Source organism: Opisthocomus hoazin, chromosome 28 (genome assembly GCF_030867145.1).
Source record: "Opisthocomus hoazin isolate bOpiHoa1 chromosome 28, bOpiHoa1.hap1, whole genome shotgun sequence".
NCBI lineage: Eukaryota > Metazoa > Chordata > Aves > Opisthocomiformes > Opisthocomidae > Opisthocomus > Opisthocomus hoazin.
In genome coordinates, this window is record NC_134441.1 from 2,464,315 (window position 1) to 2,488,574 (window position 24,260).

General features: G+C 66.3%; 2 protein-coding genes across 2 annotated transcripts; one reads left to right on the top strand and one right to left on the bottom strand.

Annotated features, from left to right (window-relative positions):
* The first annotated feature begins 866 nt into the window (after window positions 1-866).
* Window positions 867-7,955, top strand: CAPG (capping actin protein, gelsolin like). Its single transcript, XM_075444692.1, has 10 exons — window positions 867-948; window positions 1,827-1,898; window positions 1,974-2,146; window positions 2,219-2,373; window positions 3,753-3,920; window positions 4,819-4,968; window positions 5,067-5,159; window positions 5,978-6,110; window positions 6,192-6,280; window positions 6,356-7,955. Exons 2-10 carry the CDS (start codon window positions 1,876-1,878, stop codon window positions 6,419-6,421), a joined length of 1,050 nt encoding a protein of 349 aa, XP_075300807.1. The 5' UTR covers window positions 867-948; window positions 1,827-1,875; the 3' UTR covers window positions 6,422-7,955.
* A 262-nt stretch (window positions 7,956-8,217) lies between these two features.
* On the bottom strand, window positions 8,218-22,971 carry DBNL (drebrin like). The gene is made up of 12 exons (XM_075444691.1): window positions 22,863-22,971; window positions 22,353-22,427; window positions 21,815-21,961; window positions 20,616-20,693; window positions 19,880-20,031; window positions 18,447-18,501; window positions 17,770-17,844; window positions 17,575-17,677; window positions 16,162-16,290; window positions 12,211-12,317; window positions 10,762-10,867; window positions 8,218-9,350 (listed from the first exon to the last, which is right to left on the bottom strand). Exons 1-12 carry the CDS (start codon window positions 22,956-22,958, stop codon window positions 9,211-9,213), a joined length of 1,263 nt encoding a protein of 420 aa, XP_075300806.1. The 5' UTR covers window positions 22,959-22,971; the 3' UTR covers window positions 8,218-9,210.
* Between the last annotated feature and the right edge of the window lie 1,289 nt (window positions 22,972-24,260).

Consider the following 24,260-nt stretch of genomic DNA (forward strand, 5'->3'; position numbering starts at 1 on the left):
AGTACAATCCCCTCCCAGTACACCCCCCGCAGTACAGCTCCCAGTACACCCCTCCCAGTTCAGCCCCTGCCCCCCCCGTGTAGAGCTAGCCCAGTACAGCTCCCAGTAGAGTCCCCCCACCCAGTACAGTCCCCCCTCCCAGTACAGCCTCCCCCCAGTACAGACCACCCCCTTCCCAATACAGTCCCACCCAGTACAGCCACCCTGTTCCCAGTCCGGCCCCCCCGTTCCCAGTACAGCCTCCCCCAGACCTGCCCCACCCCCGGCAGGGCAAAGGGCTGGGACCCCCACCCCGGGGGGGCCCACGGGTGGTACTTGGTCCCCTGGGTGACAACGGGTCCCAGTGGGGTGGGGGGGGGTCCCATGAGGGTGGGGGGGTTCCAGTGGGTGGGGGTGGGGGTCTCAGGAGGGGGGCGGGGTCCCAGGACTGTTGGGGGGGGGTCCCAGGAGGGGGGGGGTCCTGGCAGTGGGGTGAGGGGTGCCGTGAGGGGGGGTCCCAATAGAGCAGAGGGGTCCGTGAGGGTGGGGGGATCCCATGAGGGTGGGGGAGTCCCAGCAATGTGGGGGGGTCCCAGCAGTGGGGGGGGTCCCAGCAGTGGGGGGGGGGTCCCAGCAATGGGGGGGGGTCCCAGCAGTGGGGGGGGTCCCAGCAGTGGGGGGGGGGTCCCAGCAATGGGGGGGGGGTCCCAGCAAGGTGGGGGGTTCCCAGCAGGGTGGGTTGGGAGTCCCAGGGCTCGGTGCCCCCCACCCCGAGCACGAGGGGCCCCACTCGAGGCCACGTGCCCCCTCCGGGGGGGGCCCACGCTTGCCCCCCCCACCCCGTCCCCACCCTTTCCTGCTCCTGAGTCACCGCCGCCGCCTTCCGGGTGTCCCGCCGCTGTTGGGGCGTCCGTCTGTCCTGCCGCGGCCCGCTGCCGTCCGTCCGCCTGAGCCAGGGGCTGCCGGGGGGTCCGTCTGTCCGTCTGTCTGTCTCTGTGGCCGTCTGTCCATCGGGGGGGTGGGGGGGTGGCTGTCGGGGTGGCTGTCTGTCTATCTGGGTGTCTGTCTGTCCGGCCAGGTGTCTGTTTGTCTGCCGGGGTGTCTTGTCTGTCTGTCCGTCCGTCGCAGGGTGTGTGCCGCTGGGGGTGTCCATCTGTCTGGCCCTGGGGGCTTCCCACCCAACGGGGCGTCTGTCTGTCCTCCCAGGTGTCCGCCCACCCTGTCTGCTTGTAGGGGTGTCCGTCTGTCCTTCCGAGTGTCCAGCTGTACCTCGGGGTGCAGCTGGCTGTTGGGGTGTCTGTCTGTCTGTCTTCCTGGCCGTCCATTTATTGGGGTGTCCGTCTGTCCGTGGGGCTGCCTACCTATCCGTAGGGGTGTCCATCCGCACGTAGGGGTGTTCGTCCGTCCTTCTGAGTGTCCGTCTGTCCGTCGGGGCATCCATCTACCTGTTGGGGTGTCCATCTGTCCCTCTGGGTGTCTGTTGGAGTGTCTGTCTGTCCTTCTCAGTGTCTATCTGTCCATCAGGGTGTCCGTCTGTCCTTCTGGGTGTCTGTTGGGGCATCCGTCCATCCTCCTGGGTGTCCGTCTGTCCATTGGTGCGTCCATCTACCTGTTGGAGTGTCCATCTGTCCTTCTGGGTGTCTTTTGGGGCGTCCGTCTGTCCCTCTGGGTGTCTGTTGGGGTGTCTGTCCTTCTCAGTGTCTATCTGTCCATCAGGGTGTCCATCTGTCCCTCTGGGTGTCTGTTGGGGTGTCCGTCTGTCCTTCCGGGTGTCCGTCTCCCCGCCGGCGTGCCCCTGCCTCTCCATCCCTCGTGCTCTCCATCTCACAGGGTCTCTCCACCCCCAGGTCCACCCACCCGCTCCACCGCCCCACCCGTCACCCCCTCCCCGACGCCATGTACACCGCGCTCCCCAAAAGGTACCCCCACCCCCACCCACCCCCGTCCCCCCACCCGCCCCCTCCCCCCAACTCACGCCACCCCTCGCCCCACAGCGCGTCCCCCTTCGGCCCCGCCGTCGCCCGCCCGGGGCTGCACATCTGGCGGGTGGAGAAGCTGCGGCCGGTGGAGGTCCCCGAGGCGTCATGGGGCACCTTCTTCTCCGGGGACGCCTACCTGGTGCTGCACAACGGGCCGGAGGAGCGAGCCCACCTCCACCTCTGGATGGGTGAGCCCCGCCGGGGTGGGTGGGTGGGTGGGACGGGTGGGAGCGGGGGGCTCAGCGTGGCTGTCGCCGCAGGCCGGGATTCCTCGCAGGACGAGCAGGGCGCCTGCGCCCTCCTCTCCACCCAGCTGAACGCGCTGCTGGGCGAGCGCCCCGTGACGCACCGCGAGGTGCAGGGCAACGAGTCCGACGTCTTCATGGAGTACTTCCCCCGCGGCGTCACCTACCAGGTATGGGTGCTGGGCATCCCTGACGGGTGCTCCCGGCGCTCAGCGTCCCCTCCGAGCGCTCAGCATCCCGACCCGACTCAGCATCCCTGGTGGGTGCTCGACATCCCTGGTGGGTTCTCAGCATCCCTGGTGGGTTCTCAGCATCCCTGGTGGGTGCTCAGCATCCCGACTGGACTCTGAGCATCCCTGATGGGTGCTCAACAGCTTTGATGGGTGCTCAGCATCCCTGATGAGTGATCGATATCTTTGATGGGTGCTCAGCATCCCAGCCGGACTCTGAGCATCCCTGATGGGTGCTCAACATCTTTGATGGGTGCTCAGCATCCCTGATGGGTGCTCGACATCCCTGATGGGTTCTCAGCATCCCTGGTGGGTGCTCAGCATCCCGACTGGACTCTGAGCATCCCTGATGGGTGCTCAACAGCTTTGATGGGTGCTCAGCATCCCTGATGAGTGATCGATATCTTTGATGGGTGCTCAGCATCCCGACTGGACTCTGAGCATCCCTGATGGGTGCTCAACAGCTTTGATGGGTGCTCAGCATCCCTGATGAGTGATCGACATCCCTGATGGGTTCTTAGCATCCCTGATGGGTGCTCAGCATCTCTGATGGGTGCTCAGCATCCCAACCGGACTCTGAGCATTCCTGATGGGTGCTTATCATCCCCACCAAACTCTCAGCATCCCACACGGGTGCTCAGCATCCCAACCAGACTCTCAGCATCCTAGATGGGTGCTGAACATCCTTGATGGGTGCTCAGCATCCCCAACAAGCTCTCAGAATCCTCACTTGGATGCTCGGCATCCTGACTGGACTCTGAGCATCCATGATGGGTGCTCTACAGCTTTGATGGGTGCTCAGCATCCCGACCGGACTCTGAGCATCCCTGATGGGTGCTCAACATCTTTGATGGGTGCTCAGCATCCCCAACGAGCTCTCAGAATCCTCACTGGGTGCTCGGCATCCTGACCAGACTCTGAGCATCCCAGATGGGTGCTCAGCATCCCTGGTGGGTGCTCAACATCCTCAGAGGGTGCTCAGCATCCCCACCAAGCTCTCAGCATCCCCGCTGGGTACTTGGCATCCCCACCACCCTTGCTTGCTCCCCACTGGGCATGTAGGATCCTCTCTGGGTGCTGGGCATCCCTAGTAGGTGCTCAGCCTGCCTAGTGGGTCCTCAGCATCCCCGACGGGTGGTCTGCATCCCTGACGGGTGCTCACCCACCCCACTGGGCACTTCACATCTCTGCGTGGTGCTTCATATCCCCACTGGGCGCTCAGCATCCCTGATGGGTGCTCAGCATCCACGCTGGGTGCTTGTCCTCCCCGTTGGGTGCTGGGCACCCCAGCCAAAGACCCAGCACCCCTGTGCCTGCAGGATGGCGGTGTGGACTCGGCGTTTAAGCCCACCCGTCCCGGCGCTGGCGCCGGCCCCGTGCGCAAACTCTACCAGGTGAAGGGCAAGAAGAACATCCGGGCGAGCGGGCGGGACCTGAGCTGGGCCAGCTTCAACACCGGCGACTGCTTCCTCCTCGACCTGGGCGAGGTGGGTGGGGGCGACGGGTGGCCCTGTCCCCCCTGTCCCCCCTGTCCCTATCCGTGTCCCCCAGAGCCTCCACGCCCGGTGCGGGGCGAAGCGCAAGGTGGCCTTCTGGGTGTCCATCTGTCCTCTGGGACATCCGTCAGTCCGTTGGGGTGTCCCTCTGGTCGCTGGGGCTGTTTGTCCTCCCGGGTGTCCGTCTGTTGGGTTGTCCATCTGTTTGTCAAAGCATCTGTCTCTCCATCGAGGTATCTGCCAGGTTTGCTGGGTGTCTGTCTGTCCACCTGTTGGTCTGTTGGGTTGTCCATCTGTCTGTCAAAGCATCTGTCCTTCCATTGGGGTGTCTGCCTGATTTTCTGGGTGTCTGTCTGTCCATCTGTTGGTCTATTGGGTTGTCCATCTGTCTGTCAAAGCATCTGTCCTTCCATCGGGGTGTCTGCCTGATTTTCTGGGTGTCTGTCTGTCCATCTGTTGGTCTGTTGGGTTGTCCATCTGTCTGTCAAAGCATCTGCCCTTCCATTGGGGTGTCTGCCTGGTTTGCTGGGTGTCTGTCTGTCCATCTGTCGGTCTGTTGGGTTGTTCATCTGTCCTGCTGGGTGTCCAGCCATCCCCTGGGGCATCTGTCTGTCCTTGGAGATGTCTGTCTCTTGGGGTGTCCACCAACCAGTTGGGGTGTCCCCCTGTCCGTAGGTGTGTTTGATTGTCCATCTGTCTGTCCCTCCATCCTTTGGGGCATCTGGTTACCCATCCGGGTGTCTGTCTGTCCGCCTGGACATCCATCTGTTGGGGCATCTCCCTGGGCCAGCTTCAACCCCAGCGACTGCTTCATCCCCAGCCCGGGCGAGGTGGGTTGGGGGCCACCACGGGATGGCTGCGTCACCGCTGTCCCTCTCCGTGTCCCCAGACCCTCTTCGTCTGGTGCGGGGCCAGGAGCAACGTGCTGGAGCGCAGCAGGGCGCAGGAGCTGGCCGCGGCCATCCGGGACGGCGAGCGGGGCGGCAAGGCTCGCCTGGAGATCGTGGCAGATGGCGAGGAGCCACCTGAGATGCTCCAGGTGCGGCGGGGCCCTGACGTCCCCCCCGGCAGGAGAGGGGGGACCGGGATGTCCCCGGGGGGTGGCTCTGCGATGGCCCCGCTCTCTTCACCCGGCAGGTGCTGGGCCCCAAGCCCACCTTGCAGGAGGGCAGCCCCGAGGAGGACGTCGCGGCCGATCAGAGCAACGCGGCGGCAGCCGTCCTCTACAAGGCAAGGTCACCTCGGGACACCATGGTGGCACCAGGGCTGGTCACGGGGCTGGGCATGGCCAGGGGACACCATGGGGGTCAGGGGGTTGGGCATGGCCAGGTGACACCGTGGTGGCCCCAGGGCATGTATGGGGTTGGGCATGGCTGGGTGACACCATGGGGGTTCCAGGAGTGGGCATGGCCAGGGGACACTGTGGTGGCCCAGGGGCTATATGGGGTTGGGCATGACCTGGGGACACTGTGATGGCCCTCAGACGTATATGGGGCTGGGCATGTCAAGGGGACACCATGGGGGTTCCAAGGGTGGGCATGGCCAGGGGACACTGTGGTGGTCCCAGGGGCTATATGGGGTTGGGCATGGCCAGGGGACACTGTTGTGGTGCCAGGGGGTATATGAGGCTGGGCATAGTGAGGGGACACCGTGGTGGCCCCAGGGGGTATATGGGGTTGGGCATGGCCAGGGGACACCGTGATGGCCCTCAGAGGTATATGGAGCTGGGCATGGCTGGGCATGGCCAGGGGCCACTGTGGTGGCCCCAGGGGGTATATGGGGCTGGGAATAGCCAGGGGACATTGTGGTGGCCCCAGGGGGTATATGGGGTTGGGAATAGCCAGGGGACATTGTGGTGGCCCCAGGGGCTATATGAGGTTGGACATGGCCAGGGGACACCATGGTGGCCCTATTGCTGGGCATGGCTGGGGCATGCTGTGGTAGCCCCAGGAGATATATGGGGCTGGGCATGGCCAGGGGGGACACGGGGCTGGGCATGGCCAAGGGACCCCGGGGTGGCCCCACGGTGACGTCCCGACCGCGGGCAGGTGTCGGACGCGACGGGGTGCATGGACCTGACCCAGGTGGCCGCGAGCAGCCCCTTCAGCCAGAGCCTGCTCTGCTCCGATGACTGCTTCGTGCTGGACAACGGCACCGGCGGGAAGGTCTACGTCTGGAAAGGTGCCCGGGGACGGGGACGCGGGGTGGGACACGCGGGGACAGGGGCCACCGGCGGCGTGGCTCTGACGTCCCCGTCCGCAGGGCGCAAGGCCAACGAGCAGGAGCGGCAGGCGGCCCTGAAAGTGGCCGAGGAGGTCATCGCCCGCTTGGGCCACTCGCCCCGGACGCAGGTGGGTGTGGGCGGCGAGGGGTTCCCCGGGGCTGGCATGGGTGACGTCACCCCGTCCCTGTCCCCGTCCCGGCAGGTGGAAATCCTGCCCCAGGGCCGCGAGACGCCCCTCTTCAAGCAGTTCTTCACCAGCTGGAAGTGAGGGAGCGGGGGACAGCGCCCGGGCCGGGGCGTCACCAGGCTTGTGCCCGCTGTGCCAGCTCCCTGCCAACGCCTGCGCCCCGCTCTGCTGTGCCCGTGGCCACGCCAGCCCCGTCCCTGTGCCAGACACACGCTTGTGCCATCCCCTGCCATCCCCGTCCCCTGCCATCCCCATCCCATGACATTCCCAGCCCCGTGCCACCCCTGTCCCATGCCATCCCCATCCCCTGCCATCCCTGTCCCCTGCCGTCCCCATCCCCGTGCCTTTGCCCATCCCACCCCCATCCCCGTGCCACCCCCAGCCCTGCGCCATCCTCATGCCAATGTCATTCACATCCTTGTGCCATCCCCAAGCCCGTGCCATCCCTGTGCCTTTGCCCAACCCATGCCCATGCCATCCCCACCTCTATGCCATCTCCATCCCTGTGCCATCCCCATCCCTGTGCCACCCCATTTCCATCCCCGTCTCCATCCCCATGCCACCCCCAAACCCATCCCATCCCCATCTTTGTGCCACCCAATCTCCATCTCCATCCCTCTGCCATCCCAATTCCATTCCCATGCCACCCCCAAGCCCACGCCATCCCCATCCCTGTGCCACCCCCAAGCCTGTGCCATGCCCACCCCCAGGCCATCCCCCTGCCTTTGCCCACCCCATGCCCATGTCGTTCCCATCCCGTGCCCACAGTAACGCCGTGCCAACGCTGTCTCCCCACCCTCGCTGCCGTCCCCACGCCCTCACCGCTTCTCTGCTCGTGCCCACACCACCCCCGTGCCACCTCTGTGCCGCATCATCGCCGTGCCCACGCTGTCCCTGTGCCTACAGCCTCTCCGTGCCCACCCTGCGCCCACCCTGCCCCAGTGCCCATGTGTCTCGCCCATCCTGCGCCCAGGCCCGGGCGAATAAAGGGGTCGGTGCCGAGCCCTGTGTCCTGTGCCAGGACAGGGGGACGCAGGGCTGGGGACAGGAGGGGACACAGACAGGGCAGGGCTCTGGCACCGCGGGGGCCATGGCGGTGGCAGGAAGATGTCCCCAGCACCCCGGCGTGATGCCACCCCACACAGGGGGATGCCCGCTGCTGGACGATGTCCTGGGGGCTGGCAGCACCCATGGGTGCCAAGGGGACCGGGGAGCCCTGGCCCCAACGTGGCACGACACAGGCCACGGCACACACCCGGCTGCCAGCCCCGGCTTCCCAGCGTCCCCACATTCCCCGGTGTCCCCAAATCACCCATGCCCCCAAGTCCCTCGCGTCCCCACATCCATGGTGTCCCTGCATCCCAAGCCCCCCTCATCCCGGTGTCCCCGCGTCCCGGTGTCCCAGCATCCCCCCCGCTACCTCCGCAGTCCCCACACCCCGGGGTCCTCCGTGTCCCCAGACCCCCGGTGTCCCCAAACCCACCCCTAACGCCCCTGGGGCCATCCAGACCTCGAGACCCCCTCCGGCTGCTTTGCTGACCCAACCTCCCTCCCTCATTATATCAAAATAATTAGTGCTGGAGCTAATTCTTTAGCCAATTATCCCCGCCTTCGCTGCCCTCTCTGGAGCACGAGCCCGGTCACCATGACCCGTGTCAAGAATTCCCACGCGTGGCTCAGCTTCGCCTTATTAAAAGATTTCTCGTTAGCGCTCCCGGCTGACGTTAGGAATACGTGAGCTCTGCCAAAACACCGGCGTTTCGCCCCGGTTCCACGGTTGCACTCGATGCTCTCAGAGCTCTTTTCCAACCCCAACGATTCGATGGTGCTGTAGCCCCTGCCCGGGATCGCCCGGCCGGATCCTGCTGCAGCCAGCGCCAAGGAAAAGCCCTTTTATTGGTGCCGGGGGGGGTGGGGACGGCCCAGGAGGAGCGAGCAGTGGGGAAGGAGACCCCGGGACCCCGGGCTCGGAGGGGTGGGTGAGCCAGGACCCCCGGTGTCTCCAAACTCCTAAAGCAACACCAAGGAAAGAAACTCAATTGGGGGGGGGGGGAAGGTGGCAGCTGGGCTCTTCCTTGTTCACAGTGAATTTGGGGTGCTGGCGGGGGGGGGAGGGATCCCACGCTCCCAGGTTTTGCTGAAAAAAAAAAAATAAACCCAAACCACCCACTTCGGCCTCGCTGGGTCTCGTCCGCAGGATTTAAATCCCCGCAGCACGGTTCGGGGAGAGGGAAAGGCAGAGCAAACCCCCCCGGGGGGGGACAGCAGGGAGGAAAACACGGGGACGCTGGTGGCAGCCCCCCTGGCAAGCTCTGGGGGGCTGGGGGCGGGGGGGGCAGGGCTGCGGAGCCGCGTTTCGGCTCTCGGTGATGGCGGACCCCGCGAGATGCTAAAATCCAGGCGGTGAGCTCCGTCAGCGAGCCGACGTGGGCAGAGCCGCGTCTGCGTCGCGGCCACCGCGGTTCCGAGGCCACGGCGGCGGAGGGAGCGCGGGGGGGAGAGGCAAATCGTTCCCTGAAAAAGCCCCCTAAGGGATTTGTCGTCCCCTCCTTCAGCCCCGAAGGAGAACTGGCGCTGGGAAGCAGAGCGAGGAGGGGGGAGATCAGCGCGGAGGACAGGATCGGACCCTTCGTCCCGACCGAGGGCCAGCGACGGGGGTGGGCGAGGGCAGAGGAGAGCAGCGCCCGGGTCCCCCCCGCTGCCGAGGGAGCGGGGCAATGGCACTTCACTCGGAGAGAAAAAAAGAAAAATAATAATAAAAAAAAAAAAAAAAGAAGAAATAAAAGCCACAGCAATTTGGAAGAAGGAGGCTGGAGCCAAGCGCTCCCGCGGCGGGGGGACACGGAGCGGCTCCGCTGCCCGCAGCCCCCTCACTCGATCAGTTCCACGTAATTAGCAGGGAACATCCCGAAGTGGCCGTCGGGGCCGTAGCCGCGCCACCAGCCCTCGTCGATCATCTCGATGTTGGTGATGATGTTCTCCGGATCGAAGGAGATCTCGGTGTCGTCGGCTGGAAGGAGACAGAGCGAAGAGAGGGGGGGGTTAAACCCGGCCCCGACCCCCCCCTCCAGCGCAGCCGGGGAGGCCGGGAGCCCCTCGCCCGCCTCGGCCGTCCCTCCCGCAGGGACACGCTCTGCCGGGGACGCGGCCCCCGCCGCACACCCCGCTGCTTAACGGGGGTTTCACGGCTGGAGAAAGCCCGGGCGGCTCAGCCCCGCGCTGCTGCGGGACGCTGGGGGCCAGTAAACCACAAGGTGTGAAAATCCGGGTGACACCGGCTCCGAGGGACGGGGGGAAGACACGGAGCAGAGCAAGAAATAGATATTAAGGGGGAAAAGAGAAGCCATCAGCGTCCTTCGCTCGCTTTTCCAGCTCCGACTCGGGTGGAAGATGCTCTGCCTAACACCCTGCCACGGCATCACCCGGCGTGATGGGTGACGTCCCCAGCCCAGCTCTCTGGGGACAGACTCGGCCCAGCAAAGCCCTCCCCAGTTCAGAGGGAATCACAGAATCCCAGCATGGCGGGGTTGGCAGGGCCCTCTGGGGGTCCCCCAGCCCAACCCCCTGCCCAAGCAGGGTCACCCAGAGCAGGGGGCACAGCACCGTGGCCAGGCGGGGCTGGAATATCTCCAGAGAAGGAGACTCCACAGCCTCCCTGGGCAGCCTGGGCCAGGGCTCCGGCACCCTCAGAGGGAAGAAGTTCTTCCTCGGGTTCAGCTGGAGCTTCCTCTGCTTCAGTTTGTGCCCATTGCCCCTTGTCCTGTCGCTGGGCACCACTGGAAAGAGTCTGGCCCCGTCCTCCTGACCCCCACCCTGCAGATATTTAGAGGCATTTTGAAGGTCCCCTCTCAGCCTTCTCTTCTCCAGGCTGAACAAGCCCAGCTCCCTCAGCCTCTCCTCATAGCAGAGATGCTCCAGTCCCCTCCTCATCCTCGCAGCCCTGCGCTGGACTCTCTCCAGCAGCTCCTCATCTTTCTTGACCTGGGGAGCCCAGCACTGGACCCAGCACTGCAGATGGGGCCTCCCCAGGGCAGAGCAGAGGGGAAGGAGAACCTCCCTCGCCCTGCTGCCCACACTCCTCCTCATGCACCCCAGGATCCCATCGGCCTTCTGGGCACCCAGGGCACGCTGCTGGCTCATGGTCACCCTGTCGTCCCCCAGCACTCCCAGTCCCTCTCCACAGAGCTGCTCTCCAGCAGGTCACCCCAGCCTGTGCTGGTGCCTGGGGTTGTTCCTCCCCAGGGGCAGGACCCTGCCCTTGCCCTGGTTGAACCCCATCAGGTTCCTCTCTGCCCAGCTCTCCAGCCTGTCCAGGTCTTGCTGGATCCAGCACAGCGTTACTGGTGCATCCACCGCTCCTCCCAGTTTGGTGCCATCAGCAAACTTGCCGGGAAGAAACTCTCTGGAAAGCCGGCTCTTACCAGCCTGGTAGTCGTAGAGCGCGCGGGCACACAGCCCCTTCCCCGCCAGGTCCGGCGGCTGCTGGTACTCCGCCGAGTAGTCGTATTTGCCATCGTCGACTTGTTCCTGCGGGAAGGAGAGAGGCAGAAGAGGAGTCAGCGGTGTGCAGGATGCCGCGCCAGGCTGCCCGTGCTTCGTTAGCCGCGGCACGGGTCTGCGGTCGGGGGTCTCACCGCCCCGACGCGCAGGTCGGGGGTCTCAGCACCCCGACGCGCAGCACGCGGGGTGCCCGTCGCCGGATGGAGCGGGAGGTGCCGCACAGCGGGAATCGCGGGAGGAAACCCGGGGAGGGAGGAGTACAACCCCGTGCAACACCCAGAGATGTCGCTCAGCCCCCCGCGCCCGGGGAGCCGCGTGCGGGACGGCGCGGGGGCCCCTCCGGAATAAAAACACCGGCTCTGGGGGCTCCCACGCGTCTCTGCCGGGAGATGAAGGAGAGGAGGCTGCAAACCGGCCTCGGGCTCACAAACCGGCACCGATCCCGCGGTGCCTCCGGCCCCGCCGCCGGCATCACAACCAGAAATACCGGAGACCGGCGGCAGACAGCCCTGCTGGAAGCCGATCCCTCGGGATCTCCGCTCAGACAGCGGCTCCTCACCCCTGCGTTTAAGCCCGGCGGAGCTGGACGAGCTCCAGCTCCCCTTTTCCAAGCGTTTCTCCCTCGTTACCATCTGCAGACCTGACTTTTCTTGCGCACAGAAAGGCCGAGGGGATCGCTCGGCCCGTCTCCCGCTCCTCCCGAGCCAGCCGGACGCTTCCAGACAAATTCAAGCATGTGAAAATTAAGTAGGTTGGAAATGCTTCTGGTTTGGGGGGGCAGACGACACAAGATGGATGAATAGAGGAGAGGAAACCAAACGGCCGTGGCATCTCCAAGGGAAATACTGCAGCGTGACACAACCCCGCTATTAGACACCGGAGAATCTGACAGCACACGCCAAGAATAGCCGGGCTGTGCTGGCTCCGCTGGTTTGGGGACGTGCAAAGAAGCGGGAGGAGGAGGAGAAAGCGCTGTGGCGAGGAGGCTGACGGGGGGCTCCCCCCTTGCCCCCTCCCGGGGGTCCAGGGACGGGGGCAGCGACGCCCGCCGGGGCACCCCGGGGCGCGGGATGGGTGACGGGGCTGGGCGCTGGGAGGGGACACGCAGGGGCACCCCCTCGCCGCGCGTCCGCAGCCCGAGAGCTCCGGGGCTTCTCGGTTTCCTCCTGATTTAGCCCAGGCTCCGAGCACGGGAGTGTTTGCACCCAGAAGGAAGGGGTGCTCCGAGAAGGGTCCCAGAGCCAGCCGAGAAGGGTCCCAGACAGCCTCAGAGACGTGACAAAGCCACGCTCTCTCGCTCGAGGGTCCCATCCGGCTCCCGGCCACCCCCTTCCCAGCCGGGGTCCTCCATCCCCCCCCCGTGCACCCACCTGAGGGGGTTCTTCGTAGATGGCCGAGGCGTCCGGCGGCTCCTCGTACAGATCCGCCTCTCCCGCCTGGGAAGCCGGGACGCTGGAGTTGTACCCGGAGTCGCATCCTGCGAAAGGAACACGCGGTGTCTCGCCACGATATCCGTCACCAGCACCCGTCCCCGTCCCCTCGCTCGTCCGACTCCTGCTCCGGGCTGAAGCCGCCAAGCTTCTGGGGTGAGGTGGTCCCCGCAGAGGGGACGGGGACGGCGAGAACGAGCCCACCCGCGGGGCAGGAAGGGGTTTCGGGAAGGACACAAAGCACGAGGGAGAGATCCGGGGTCTCCGACGGCGCAAGGAACCGGCGCGCTGGGGATGGACGGCTGCCAAGCTGCCGGCCGGAACGCGGCGGGGAAGGCTCGGGACGGAGACCCTGGCCAAGAGCAGCATCTAGCGGCAACGCGGCCGGGGGACGGCCCCAGCTTGGCCCTGGGACCCCCAGCTCGGCCTTCAGACCCCCAGCTTGGCCCTGGGACCCCCAGCTCGGCCCTGGGACCCTCAGCTCGGCCCTGGGACCCCGACTTGGCCCTGGGACCCCCGGCTCAGCCCTGGGACCTCCAGGTCAGCCCTGGGACCCCCAGCTTGGCCCTGGGACCCCAGCTCGGCCTTCAGACCCCCAGCTCGGCCCTGGGACCCCCAGCTCGGCCCTGGGACCCCCAGCTTGGCCCTGGGACCCTCAGCTCGGCCCTGGGACCCCCAGCTCGGCCCTCGGACCCCGACTTGGCCCTGGGACACCCAGGTCAGCCCTGGGACCCCCAGCTCAGCCCTGGGACCCTCAGCTCGGCCCTCGGACCCTCAGCTCGGCCCTCGGACCCCGACTTGGCCCTGGGACCCCCGGCTCAGCCCTGGGACCCCCAGCTCAGCCCTGGGACCCCCCAGCTCAGCCCTTGGACCCCCAGCTCAGTCCTGGGACCCCCCAGCTCAGCCCTGGGACCCTCAGCTCGGCCCTGGGACCCTCAGCTCAGCCCTCAGACCCCCAGCTCAGCCCTGGGCCCCTCAGCTCGGCCCTCGGACCCTGAGCTCAGCCCTGGGACCCTGAGCTCGGCCCTTGGACCCCCAGCTCGGTACTGGGACCCCCAGCTCGGCCCTGGGACCCTCAGCTCGGCACTCGGACCCTCAGCTCAGCCCTGGGACCCCCAGCTCTGTACTGGGACCCCCAGCTCGGTACTGGGACCTTCAGCTCGGTACTGGGACCTTCAGCTCGGCCCTGGGACTCCCAGGTCAACCCTGGGACCTCCAAGCTAGGCCCTGGGACCCCCGGCTCAGCCCTGGGACCCCCAGCTCGGCCCTGGGCCCCTCAGCTCGGCCTTCGGCCCCCGACTTGGCCCTGGGACCCCTGGCTCAGCCCTGGGACCTCCAGGTCAGCCCTGGGACCCCCAGCTCGGCCCTGGGACCCCCAGCTCGTTACTGGGACCCCCCAGCTCAGCCCTTGGACCCCCAGCTCAGTCCTGGGACCCTCAGCTCGGCCCTCGGACCCCCAGCTCAGTCCTGGGACCCTCAGCTCGGCCCTGGGACACCCAGCTCGGCCCTCGGACCCCCAGCTCAGTCCTGAGACCCCCGGCTCAGCCCTGGGACCCCCAGCTTGGCCCTGGGACCCCCAGCTCGGCCCTGGGACCCTCAGCTTGGCCCTGGGACCCCCAGCTCGGCCCTTGCACCCCCAGCTCGGCCCTGGGACCCTGAGCTCAGCCCTGGGACCCCCAGCTCGGTACTGGGACCCCCAGCTCGGCCCTTGGACCCCCAGCTCGTTACTGGGACCCCCAGCTCAGCCCTGGGACCCCCAGCTCGGTACTGGGACCCCCAGCTCGGCCCTGGGACCCCCAGCTCGGTACTGGGACCCTCGGCTCGGCCCTGGGACCCCCAGCTCGGTACTGGGACCCTCAGCTCAGCCTTGGGACCCCCAGCTCGGCCCTGGGACCCCCAGCTCAGCCCTGGGACCCTCAGCTCGGCCCTGGGACCCTCAGCTCGGTACTGGGACCCCCAGCTCGACCCTCGGACCCCCAGCTCAGTCCTGGGACCCCCAGCTCGGCCCTGGGACTCCCAGGTCAACCCTGGGACCTCCAAGCTCGGCCCTGGGACCCCCGGCTCAGCCCTGGGACCCCCAGCTCGTTACTGGGACCCCCAGCTCGGCCCTGGGACCCCCAGCTCGGTACTGGGACCCCCAGCTCAGCCCTGGGACCCCCAGCTCGGCCCTGGGACCCCCAGCTCGGCCCTGGGACCCTCAGCTCAGCCCTTGGACCCCCAGCTCGGCCCTGGGACCCTGAGCTCAGCCCTGGGACCCTGAGTTCGGCCCTGGGACCTCCAGCTCGGTACTGGGACCCCCAGCTCAGCCCTGGGACCCCCAGCTCAGCCCTGGGACCCCCAGCTCAGGCCCTGTCGCTGGGGTGGGTGGCAGAGAAAGCACCATGAGCTGCACTGGAACCACCAAAGAAAACCCGCTTCGGGCTGAGGCGTTTCGCTGAACGGGCTCGCTCCAGGGGTTCGGTTCTACCCAGGCACGTCTCGGCGTATCTGGGGAAAGGCAGCTGGGGGGCTGCTGCCCAGCTCCCACCTCCCTGAAGCAAAGCCCCGGAGCAGAGCGGAGCCTGGCGAGCTGGGGGACGAGAAACCACCCAGCCCTTCCAGAACAACCCCTTCAGGCCTGGGGCTGGCGAGGGGCTTGTGACAGGGGCATGGAGTGACAGGACGAGGGGTGATGGCGTCAAACGGAAAGACGCAAGATTTAGATTAGATCTAAGGAAGAAATTCTGCACCCTGAGGGTGGTGAGGCCCTGGTCCAGGCTGCCCAGAGCAGCTGTGGCTGCCCCCTCCCTGGCAGGGTTCAAGGCCAGGTTGGACGGGGCTTGGAGCACCCTGGGCTGGTGGAAGGGGTCCCACGGCAGGGTTGGAACGAGATGAGCTTCAAGATCCAGGACAAGGGGCAATGGGCACAAACTGAGGCACAGGAAGTTCCGTCTGAACATGAGGAGGAACTTCTTCCCTCCGAGGGTGACAGAGCCCTGGCCCAGGCTGCCCAGGGAGGCTGTGGAGTCTCCTTCTCTGGAGATATTCAAGACCCGCCTGGACGGGGTCCTGTGCAGCCTGCTGTAGGTGACCCTGCTTCGGCAGGGGGGGTTGGACTAGATGACCCACAGAGGTCCCTTCCAACCCCTACTATTCTGTGATTCTGTGATTCTGTGATCCCTCCCAACCCAAACCATTTCATGATTTAAGGACAAGGCAGCACCTCCAAGCCACCCACGGCACACGGGGACACCTTCCCGATACGGCCAGCCCTCCTCCAGACCCACCCATCCCACCCAAACCACCCGAGAAGGGACGCGGCGTCTCAGCACCCGCAGAGAAAGCCCTTCGCCGCCCGGCTCCCTCCCCTGCCCTGCCAGCCCAGCGCCGGCGGCGAGGGCAGCGAAGCCCTTGGAGCCCCCGCATCGACGACGCGCAGCCCCACTGGTCCTTACTGGGATGGCCAAGCCCTGTCTACCTGCCAGAGCTGGCCGCCGTCCCCGCGCCTCGCTGCCCGGAGGGCAGAAAGCCGCCCTTCGCTGCGTCCCGAAGGCGCTTGGGAAAGCTCCGAGGGCGAAGCTCAAAGCAGGGAGGGCTGGAGAGAGGCTCTGGGGGTGCACGGAGCTAAATTTCAGCTTTTCAGCCAGATGTCCTCACCCCCTCGGCTGCTGAGGTCCGAGACGGAGCCGAAGGGACCTCTGCAGCGGGCAGCAGCGGCTCTGCTCCTTCCCCAGCCCCAGCAGCGCGCTCAGCCCTCGCCGGCCCCTCCAGCCGGCCACCGAGCCCCAAGATCCGCTCGCACCCTCGCCGAGGCGTAGGGAAACGGAACAGAAACTCGGAGCCTGGCCTCAACGTGCCCAACTTTGGGGATCCCAGCTGGAAACGCTTCGGCGAGGCAGCCAGGCCACGTACCTGCTGCGGGTACCGGCGAGGAGGAGGGGGCGAAGGAGGCCGGGGGAGCGTCCCGGGACGGAGAGACGGGAGAAGCAGCGCTCGGCACCGAGTTCACCTCCTTCTGCAGGAAAGGGCTGCGAAGCTTCCCTAGAAAAAGGAGTCAAACACGCTGCAGAAACCGGGCGGGCATCGAGGCTTCCAGCCGCACGGCGACAGCCCCGCGACGCCCCGGGGGTTCGTCACCGCAGGGTGTTGGTCGGATGCTTTTCTGCCTTAGGGGCCCGCTGCTGGGTTCTCCTCCTCAGCAGGATTTTCCAGCTCTAATCCTGGTTGTGGAAAACAAGTTGGTCTGCTGGGTACAGCAGGAGCTGCAGCCAAGCAAAAGAAGGAAAAAAAAGATCTAATTTTGGGGAGGAGGAGCAGCCGGAGGACACCGCCGCCTCTCCACGCCGCTGTCTGGAGCACTCTGAATTTCACAGGCGTTAGGACCAGCAACTGGGAGAGGCCCGATTCCAGCTGGTGGCTGCCAGCCTCCGAAGCCGACGGCTTTCCTTCGGCAGCCGGTAATTCTTTGCCGTTATCTCCCCCATCTCCGCCTCCGGACGCAAACAAAAGCGAAGCAGCAGCGTCAGGAGGCAAGCCCTACCCCAGCGCAGCAGGGAATCGGCACCGAGACCTGCCCCGAGCCGAGCCGGTGCCAGGGCATTTGTCTCCCTTCCCGCCATCGCACAGCACCGAATATTAACACCGACGAGGGAAATCCCGAGGGATTTCTCACCCTCAGACACCAGCCTCCCCCGGTGACGTTCAAACAGCAAGCAAGCCGCTTCCCCGCCGCGGGATTCCACCCGGTCCCAGCGACGGCTCGCCCGCCCAAGCCAGCGCGCTCGCGCTCCGACCACGGAATCAAAGTGCTTATTCCCAACTAATTCAGGCCGCTTTCGCGGCGGTTGAGCTGCGGAGGAGACGTTCGCCCAGCGACATCACGTGTTGGCGGCGACTTCCTCAGCTGCCTTTCAGCTTTGGGTTTCACGGCTTCCTGGTTTCCAGCTGACAGAGCAGATCGGTCTCTCCCTTTAGGATGCACCCCCAGTGCAAAAAATTGGGTGGAATTCACGGCAATCAGGATAGATTGCGACAGCGGTCCCTTCCTGGCACTAATATATTTAATTCTTGTTTTAAAAATGTAATTTCAGCTTCAGAAGTGGCTTCAAAGCACGGCAAACTTCCCAATCAGCTGGTAAAACCCGGCGCAGCCCGCAGCAAAACGCCTTAGCGCGACAAACCTCACGTCAGCTGGGTGTGCTGAGCGCTACCCGCGCTCAGCATGGCCTCACCGGCAGCGCACCCACCCCAAACCCGTCGGGAGAGGCGGGGGGGAACCGGCTGGCGCTGCCGGCCCCGCTGCGAGCGCTGCGCCCGGTGCCGTACCTGGCTGGGACGCCGTCACCGCCTCGGCTGGCACCGACTTCTCCCTCTGCTTGAAGATGTCCCGGGGGTTCACCGCCCGCTGCGCTATCAGCGACGCAGCCTCCTGCCAAGGCGAAGAGCCCCCCGGCCCCGCGGTCAGGGCACCCCGGCCTTGAGACGGGGAGCGGGGGGCTGAGCCGGCGCCGCGAAGCGTACCTGGGCTTTCTCCACCGACTCGCTTCTCTTGAAGCCCTTCCGCTGCCTGGCTTCATACTCCTCGGCTTGCTCCTTCTGTAGAAGAAGAGAGGGTTTGCTGCAGCCTCTGTGGGGGCCAAGCCAGCCCCCTCCTTCCCCATCCAGCCCCCTCCTTCCCCATCCAACCCCCTCTTTCCCCATCCAGCCCCCTCCTTCCCCATCCAGCCCCCTCCTTCCCCATCCAGCCCCCTCCTTCCCCGTCCGCTCCCCGGGACCGGAGAAACTGGAACAAGGAACAGACACGGCGACGGAGGGCGAACGGGGAGGAAACTCTGGATCTGGGAGGGAGACACAGGAGGTTTGTCGGGCTGAGGACAAGGACTTGGGTTTCCTCCGGTGTCCCCAGGCTCTTCTCCAGAAATGAAGCTCTGCTTTGCCCCGAGGCTGCGGCTGGACCGGCCGTGGGGAGCACGCAGCCGGCGTGAGCAGAGGTACGAAGTGAGACCCAACGAAATCCAGAGACCTGGAGGACCAGCCCATGGCACCTCGCCTGTCGGAGCGCGTCCGTGGGTCTTCCCACAGCCCCCACCTGCCGTGACAGCCCGCGGGGGGACTCGGCCGTCACCCGCAGCGTGGTCTGCACCACGGCACCCCGTCCTCTCTGGCACGGAGGATGCCATGACAGCGCCGAAGCTCACCCATTGCTGCTGCTCCTTGTCCCTGGTCTCTGCCTCCTGCTGCTGCTGGAGCCTCCTGCGGTGCCAAACGACAAACCAGGGTTAACGAACAGGCAGGACGAGAGGTTTGCTCGGCACGGGGCTGCCCTGGGAGCTCACCCTGCTGCAGCTACACAGGGAAGACCAGAGGAAGGACGGTCCCCCTCGCCTCTGGGGTCAGATGGGAGCCACGGACCACCCCAGAGCTGCGCAGGGGGCAACAGCAAGGAGAGAGGGGCAGAGCAGCAGGAGCTGCTTCAAACATTGCGACCAAACTGGGGAAACTTCTTCCTTCAGGGGCACGGACGTGAGCACCGGGCACGGAGGGGCCGGGTGGACTTCCCCATCCGAGCTCGCAACAGGAAGGCAGTGCCCGCCGCAGATGGAGCTCCAGCAGCGAACAGGGGTCACGCCAGGCTTGGAGAGGAAGGAAATCAGCACGGTGCCGGGCCCCGCGCACGCCACGTCCTCTCCGCAGGGCTCGGAGCCCTCCAGGAGCCAGCCCAGACCTCTGGCACCTCCAAGCAGCGGCCACGGGTTTCAGTGATGGGGTTCAGATGCACCCTGCAAAGGGGGGAGACTTGGACAGGCAGGGAGACCCACGGATGATGCCAGACAAGCAGCCAGGCTTGTCGGCGGTCTGGCCAGGGAGAAGACGCTCTCGGCACCCCGGGGCTTGCTGAGGACACCCGAGGAGCCCGTGGGGCAGCCACGTCAGCCGGGTCAGGAAGGCGAACGCAACTCATTCCCACGTCAGCAGGAACAAGACCAACGTTGGGGTTGCACGGGGCTACCAGGAGGATCGGACCCCGGACCGACGTTGGGGTTACATGGGGCTACCAGGAGGATCAGACCTCGGACTGACGTTGGGGTTGCACGGGGCTACCAGGAGGATCAGACCTCGGATCGATGTTGGGGTTGCACGGGGCTACCAGGAGGATCGGACCCCGGACCAACGTTGGGGTTGCGTGGGGCTACCAGGAGGATCAGTCCTCAGACCGACGTTGGGGTTGCATGGGGCTGCCAGGAGGATCAGACCCTGGATCAACGTTGGGGTTGCACGGGGCTACCAGGAGGATCAGAGCCCGGACCGACGTTGGGGTTGCACGGGGCTACCAGGAGGATCAGACCTCGGATTGCTGTGCCCGAGGGGGCAGCCGGGCTGAGCCCGCCCCAACGCAAGCCGAGGCAGATCCCCTCCGCATCTGCTGCCTTCAAGGAGGTTTCCCGGCATGGCGGACGCACGGGCACGATCTGCTGCTCCCAGGGGATGAACCCTCCGTGGGCAGCGTGGGGCTGGGGGGGGACAGCAGCTCGGGAGGGGTGGGGACAGGGCAAAGAGAGCAAAGCCGGGAGATGCCGGAGAGCGGGCCGGGCTCCGGGCACCCTCACACTCGCCAGCGGCAAGGACTCACTTCTGGGCTTCGATCTCGTTGGATCTCGCTTTATATCTCTGCTCTCGCCCCGCCGCTTCCTGCAGCTCCCGCTCCCGCCGCTCCCTCTCCAGCCGCTGCCGCTCCTCCTCCGCTCTCCTCTTCTCCTCCAGCCGCCGGTTTTCTTCGTCTTTCTGATGGGGAGACGTGGATCAGGCCGTGGGTTTGATCCTGCCAGCTCCGAGAACCCCCCCAGCTCTTCGCCCGTCAGGCTGTGCCACCGGCCGGCGCAGCGGATGTCCCGGCAGCTCCCACGGCACGCGGCGCCCGTAACGCTTCCGCAGCCTGAAGACTCGTGCACTAGGGCTAAACCACTGGTTTTTTGGCGTAAAGCAACCCAAATGAGAAGGAAGCACGGAGCGGGCTCGCTCCGCTCGTCAGCCTTGGAGAGCTGCCTTCAGAAAGGGCAAACCCAGCCCTCGCCCAAACGGAGCTCACCCGCCGCGAGCCGGGCTGCAGCCCAGCCCTCTCCCCCTGCGCCCCGAGCCAAATTAAGACGAGATCGAAAGCACCTTGCTCCTCAAGGCTCATTTCCTCCTCCCCTCGCACCCCGAGGCCGCAGGAGCTCTGCAGCCGGCCCGGCTCGGCGCCGCTCGGGGTCTCGGGGCAGCAGACCCCAGGTCACGGAGGGAAGGCGCAGGCGGAGAGAGATCTCCGGCTAAACCCAGCACCTCATCCCGCTCGCGCCCAGCCGCTGGCGAGAAGCGGCACCGCTCACCTCGGCTTTGGCCCAGAAATTATCTTTGTTGACCCTCTTGATTTCGGACATCGCGTTCGTCTTCTGGTAGACGGAGCCCTGGGGGGAGGCAGCACGCGTGAGCGGCAGTCGCTGAGCAATCGCCAGCTTTGCATTCCCCCGCAGAAATTTGTCCCCGCGCCTTCCTGACAGCTTCCTCCTGCTGCTGCGGGACCGGCCGGGCCCCCTTTGCCTTCCCCCGGCAGCGGGGACCCAGAAACCCCTCAGGGGGCCGGGCGGAAAGGCTCAGCACAAGATATTTAGCATGAAGAATAAAAAAAAATAAAGAGACACTTTGTGATAGAGCAGAACAGCCTAACGGGCACGCCGCCGCGTTCAGCACGGTCTGTGACTCTCTGAAAGCCACCGTCACCCGCCGCTTCGCCCCGGACGGTAACGCACGGCCGGCTGCAGCCCCGCGACGTGCGCGTTGCCAAAACCGGGGACTTCCAGCCCGGTTTTCCTCTCGCCTCAAGCGAAAATCAGGTTGCCAAAGCACCGCGGAGCCCCGGCCGGAGCAGGCAGCAGAGAACGGACCGGGGCACCCGGGAACCAGGCACCGGCACGGCGAAGCGGGGCCGGGGCCGGCGAGGCTCTCGCACGGCTCGGGTTTGCTCTCCCGCCGCGTCTGGGAGCGGGGTCGAGCGGCGCAGAGCCGGGGAGCGCCGAGAAACGGCCGAGAAACCCCGCTGGCCTGTTGAGAAAACACCTCCCGACGCGACATTTCCACGTAGGCAGAGGGGAAGCCGCCGAGAGCTCCGGCCTCGACGCTCGGCAGCACGGGGGGAAGCCGCAGTTTTCGCCGCCACGGCTCCCTCCCTGTCCCTCGGCTGCGCCCCAGCCTCGGAGAAGCCCCAGGCCTCGCCGATGCTCCGCAAATTCGCAAAGCTGGAGCTTGTGTGTCTCTAAAAAAACCGAACGGAACCAGGGGGAATCGGTCCTGCGTCAGAAAATGGCTGGGTCTGGGGAGAGGAGAGCTCAGGCTTTGCGTTCGCTGCGAGGACAGCTCGGCTCTGCCACCACCACGTGCCCTGATTCACCCCGCAACGAGCCAGAGAGAGGAGCTGGTGCTGGGGAAGATCCACAGCCCCTTCCACCACTCGGTGTTGGTGGCCCTGGACTCTGTCCCAGCCCGACCGTGAGCCCGGAGGGACCAGGAAGCCCCCCCGCAGCCAACTCACCACAGGAGCTTGAGGGCCCGAGTCCTGGAACCTGCTGCTCTCCTTGTGGAAGTTGTAGTTGGCCCCGGAGGCCTTGGCGACCTTCTCCATGATGAGCTCCGGCTCCACGTCCTCCTCCGCGCGGGCGTTGATGGTGACGTGAGCCCCCTGCGCGGGGAGAAAGCCGGCACCGGGGTGAGACGACGACTCTGGAAGCCACCAAACCCACCCAGCCGCTTTCAGAGGTCCCGTCCACGCTCCCGGAGCTCCCAAGGAAAGGAAGAGGGCTCAGGTGAGACGGAGAGGCCACCAGCCACTCGAAGATAACGCAGCGCCGGGAAAGGAAATGTTCACCGGGGGGGGGTTGTGCAGCCACCCAGCCTCCGGAACGCGCGGCTGGGTCCCGCACGGCGGCGAGCATCGGTGCCGGGGCAGCGCTCGCAGCCTCTCCCGGCCACGCAGACGTCTCCGGGCCACCCCAAAGAGCGGCGTGAGCCACGCAGGGCACGGGCTCCCCACAAGCCGGGGCGGGGGGAACGCGACGAGGAGACCACCAGACCTTGAGGAAGTTGGCGACGGTGCTGACGTGGTTGGCGCAGGCTCCCTTCCTGACGTCGTTCACGCCTTCGCCAGTCTGCGCAGAGAAACCCTCGCCTTACCGGGCGGTCCCACCCGGGGCCGGTTTCGCAGCGTCTCGCTCTCAGCCCGCAAACCCTCCGCGGCGGGGGCTCCGCGCGGACGCAGACCCCGCTCCGCAGCCAGCACGGCTCGGAGGGACGCGGCGAGCGTCCCGCCCGGGGACAACGGCCACGCCGTCAGGGCTCCAGGCTCCGGCCGACGCTCCCTTCCACCCACCCCGGGCGGGCTCAGAGCCGCTCACGAGCTCGCAGCCGAGGAGCCACAACAGGGAAGCGAATCCTTGCTTCGCCTGCGTCCACGGGGCTTGGACCACGAGCCCGCGGCGGCGGGCACGGCTCGCGGCGGGGATCCGACGCGTTGGGCACCGAGCACTCGAGCGCGGATCCAAGGGAGGACCCAGCGGTTTATCCCCACCGGGTTCCCCACTCACCCAGTTGACAAGGACGTATTTGGGCAGGCCGGAGTTGGGGTCCTTCACCCGGCAGAAGGCGTACATCACCTTCCCGCTGTTGAGCTCCTCCACCATCTCCTCCAGGCCACCATCTGCCCGGGAGAGACGCGAGACAACGTCAGACGCACGGCGCGCGCGGCGGGGACGGCCGTGGTGCCAAGGCTGTCTACGTCCCGGAGATTATCCCTGGTGGATCTGGAGTTGTCCTGCACCGAGCGCCTCAGAGCCCTCGCGTTCACCCTCGTCCCTCCGCTGCCTGCTCGCTGGCGCAGGGGCCGGGTCTCAGCCCGCTCCCCCCCATCCCCAGCAGCCTTCGGCGCCGGAACTCCTCTTCCTCAGACCTTCGCTGCCACAACTCAACGACCGGAAAGATCCCGGGTGCGTAACGCAAGCCAGGTGATGGCAGAGAAGGGAAAGGAGACGCTCACCCGCCCCGCGCTAACCAGAGGCTTTAACCGGAGCAGGCAACTGCAAACGGCCCCCGGGTCCCCGCGCGAAGCCGCGCCGCGAGGTCTCCGGCGAGCACCTCCTCCGCCGGAAAACAGCTCGGCCGGAGCGCGGAACGGTCCGGAGGAGCAGCGGAGAAACCGGCTACGCCTTGTTCCCGTGCCACCCTCCGCGCCGTGACGAGCTCTGCTGCACCAGATGGCAAGGAGAGAAGCAGCCGAGACGCCGGCGCGGGGTAAGGTGACGCTCGCCGGCGCTGGGGGAAACTCCTGTCCTGGCGCTTTGCTCGCTGGAGCTCGACCCGTGGCGGGGGCTGCTCCCAGCTGCGCGCGGGGCCGAGGAGGAGAGCCCACCTCTGCCGAGGGGAAAAACCCGCGCCAGGCGGCGAGGGCTGCGCCGCCCCACGAACCGCAGCGTGGCTCCCGCTACAAACAGGGGCCAAACAACAACCAGAAAAGGAGGAAAAACGCTAAAACCACGTGCTCTCGTGGTGAAAAAAATCCCCCAGGCCACGGTTCCTCCTCCTTCGGTTCGCCTGGCCCCCGAAAAGCGGAAAACGAGCTGCCGCTCACCACCCGACGCCGCAGCGCCCGCGCAGCCGAGCGCTTTGCTCCGCACTGCAGCAGGACCCGAGATCGTTTTCTTCTCCGCCATTAAATATTTAAACTTCGGCTCTAAATTCGGCGCGGTGCTTTCCGAGCCCGGCAGGGAAGCTTACGGCTGGAGCCGCTCGGCGGACGGAGCCCTCGCCGGGCAGCGTGTTGGCCGGGTCCATGTTTGATGCCGTGGCACCGGGCACGGAGCGACGCAAAGGGAGGCGCTGGGAGGAGCAGAGCTCCGCGGTGAGGTCGGGGCTCTGGTGACAGGGAGCGGTGACAGGGACCCAGCTAAGCGGGGTCCAGCACCAAAACCCCACGGGAATTCAATTTA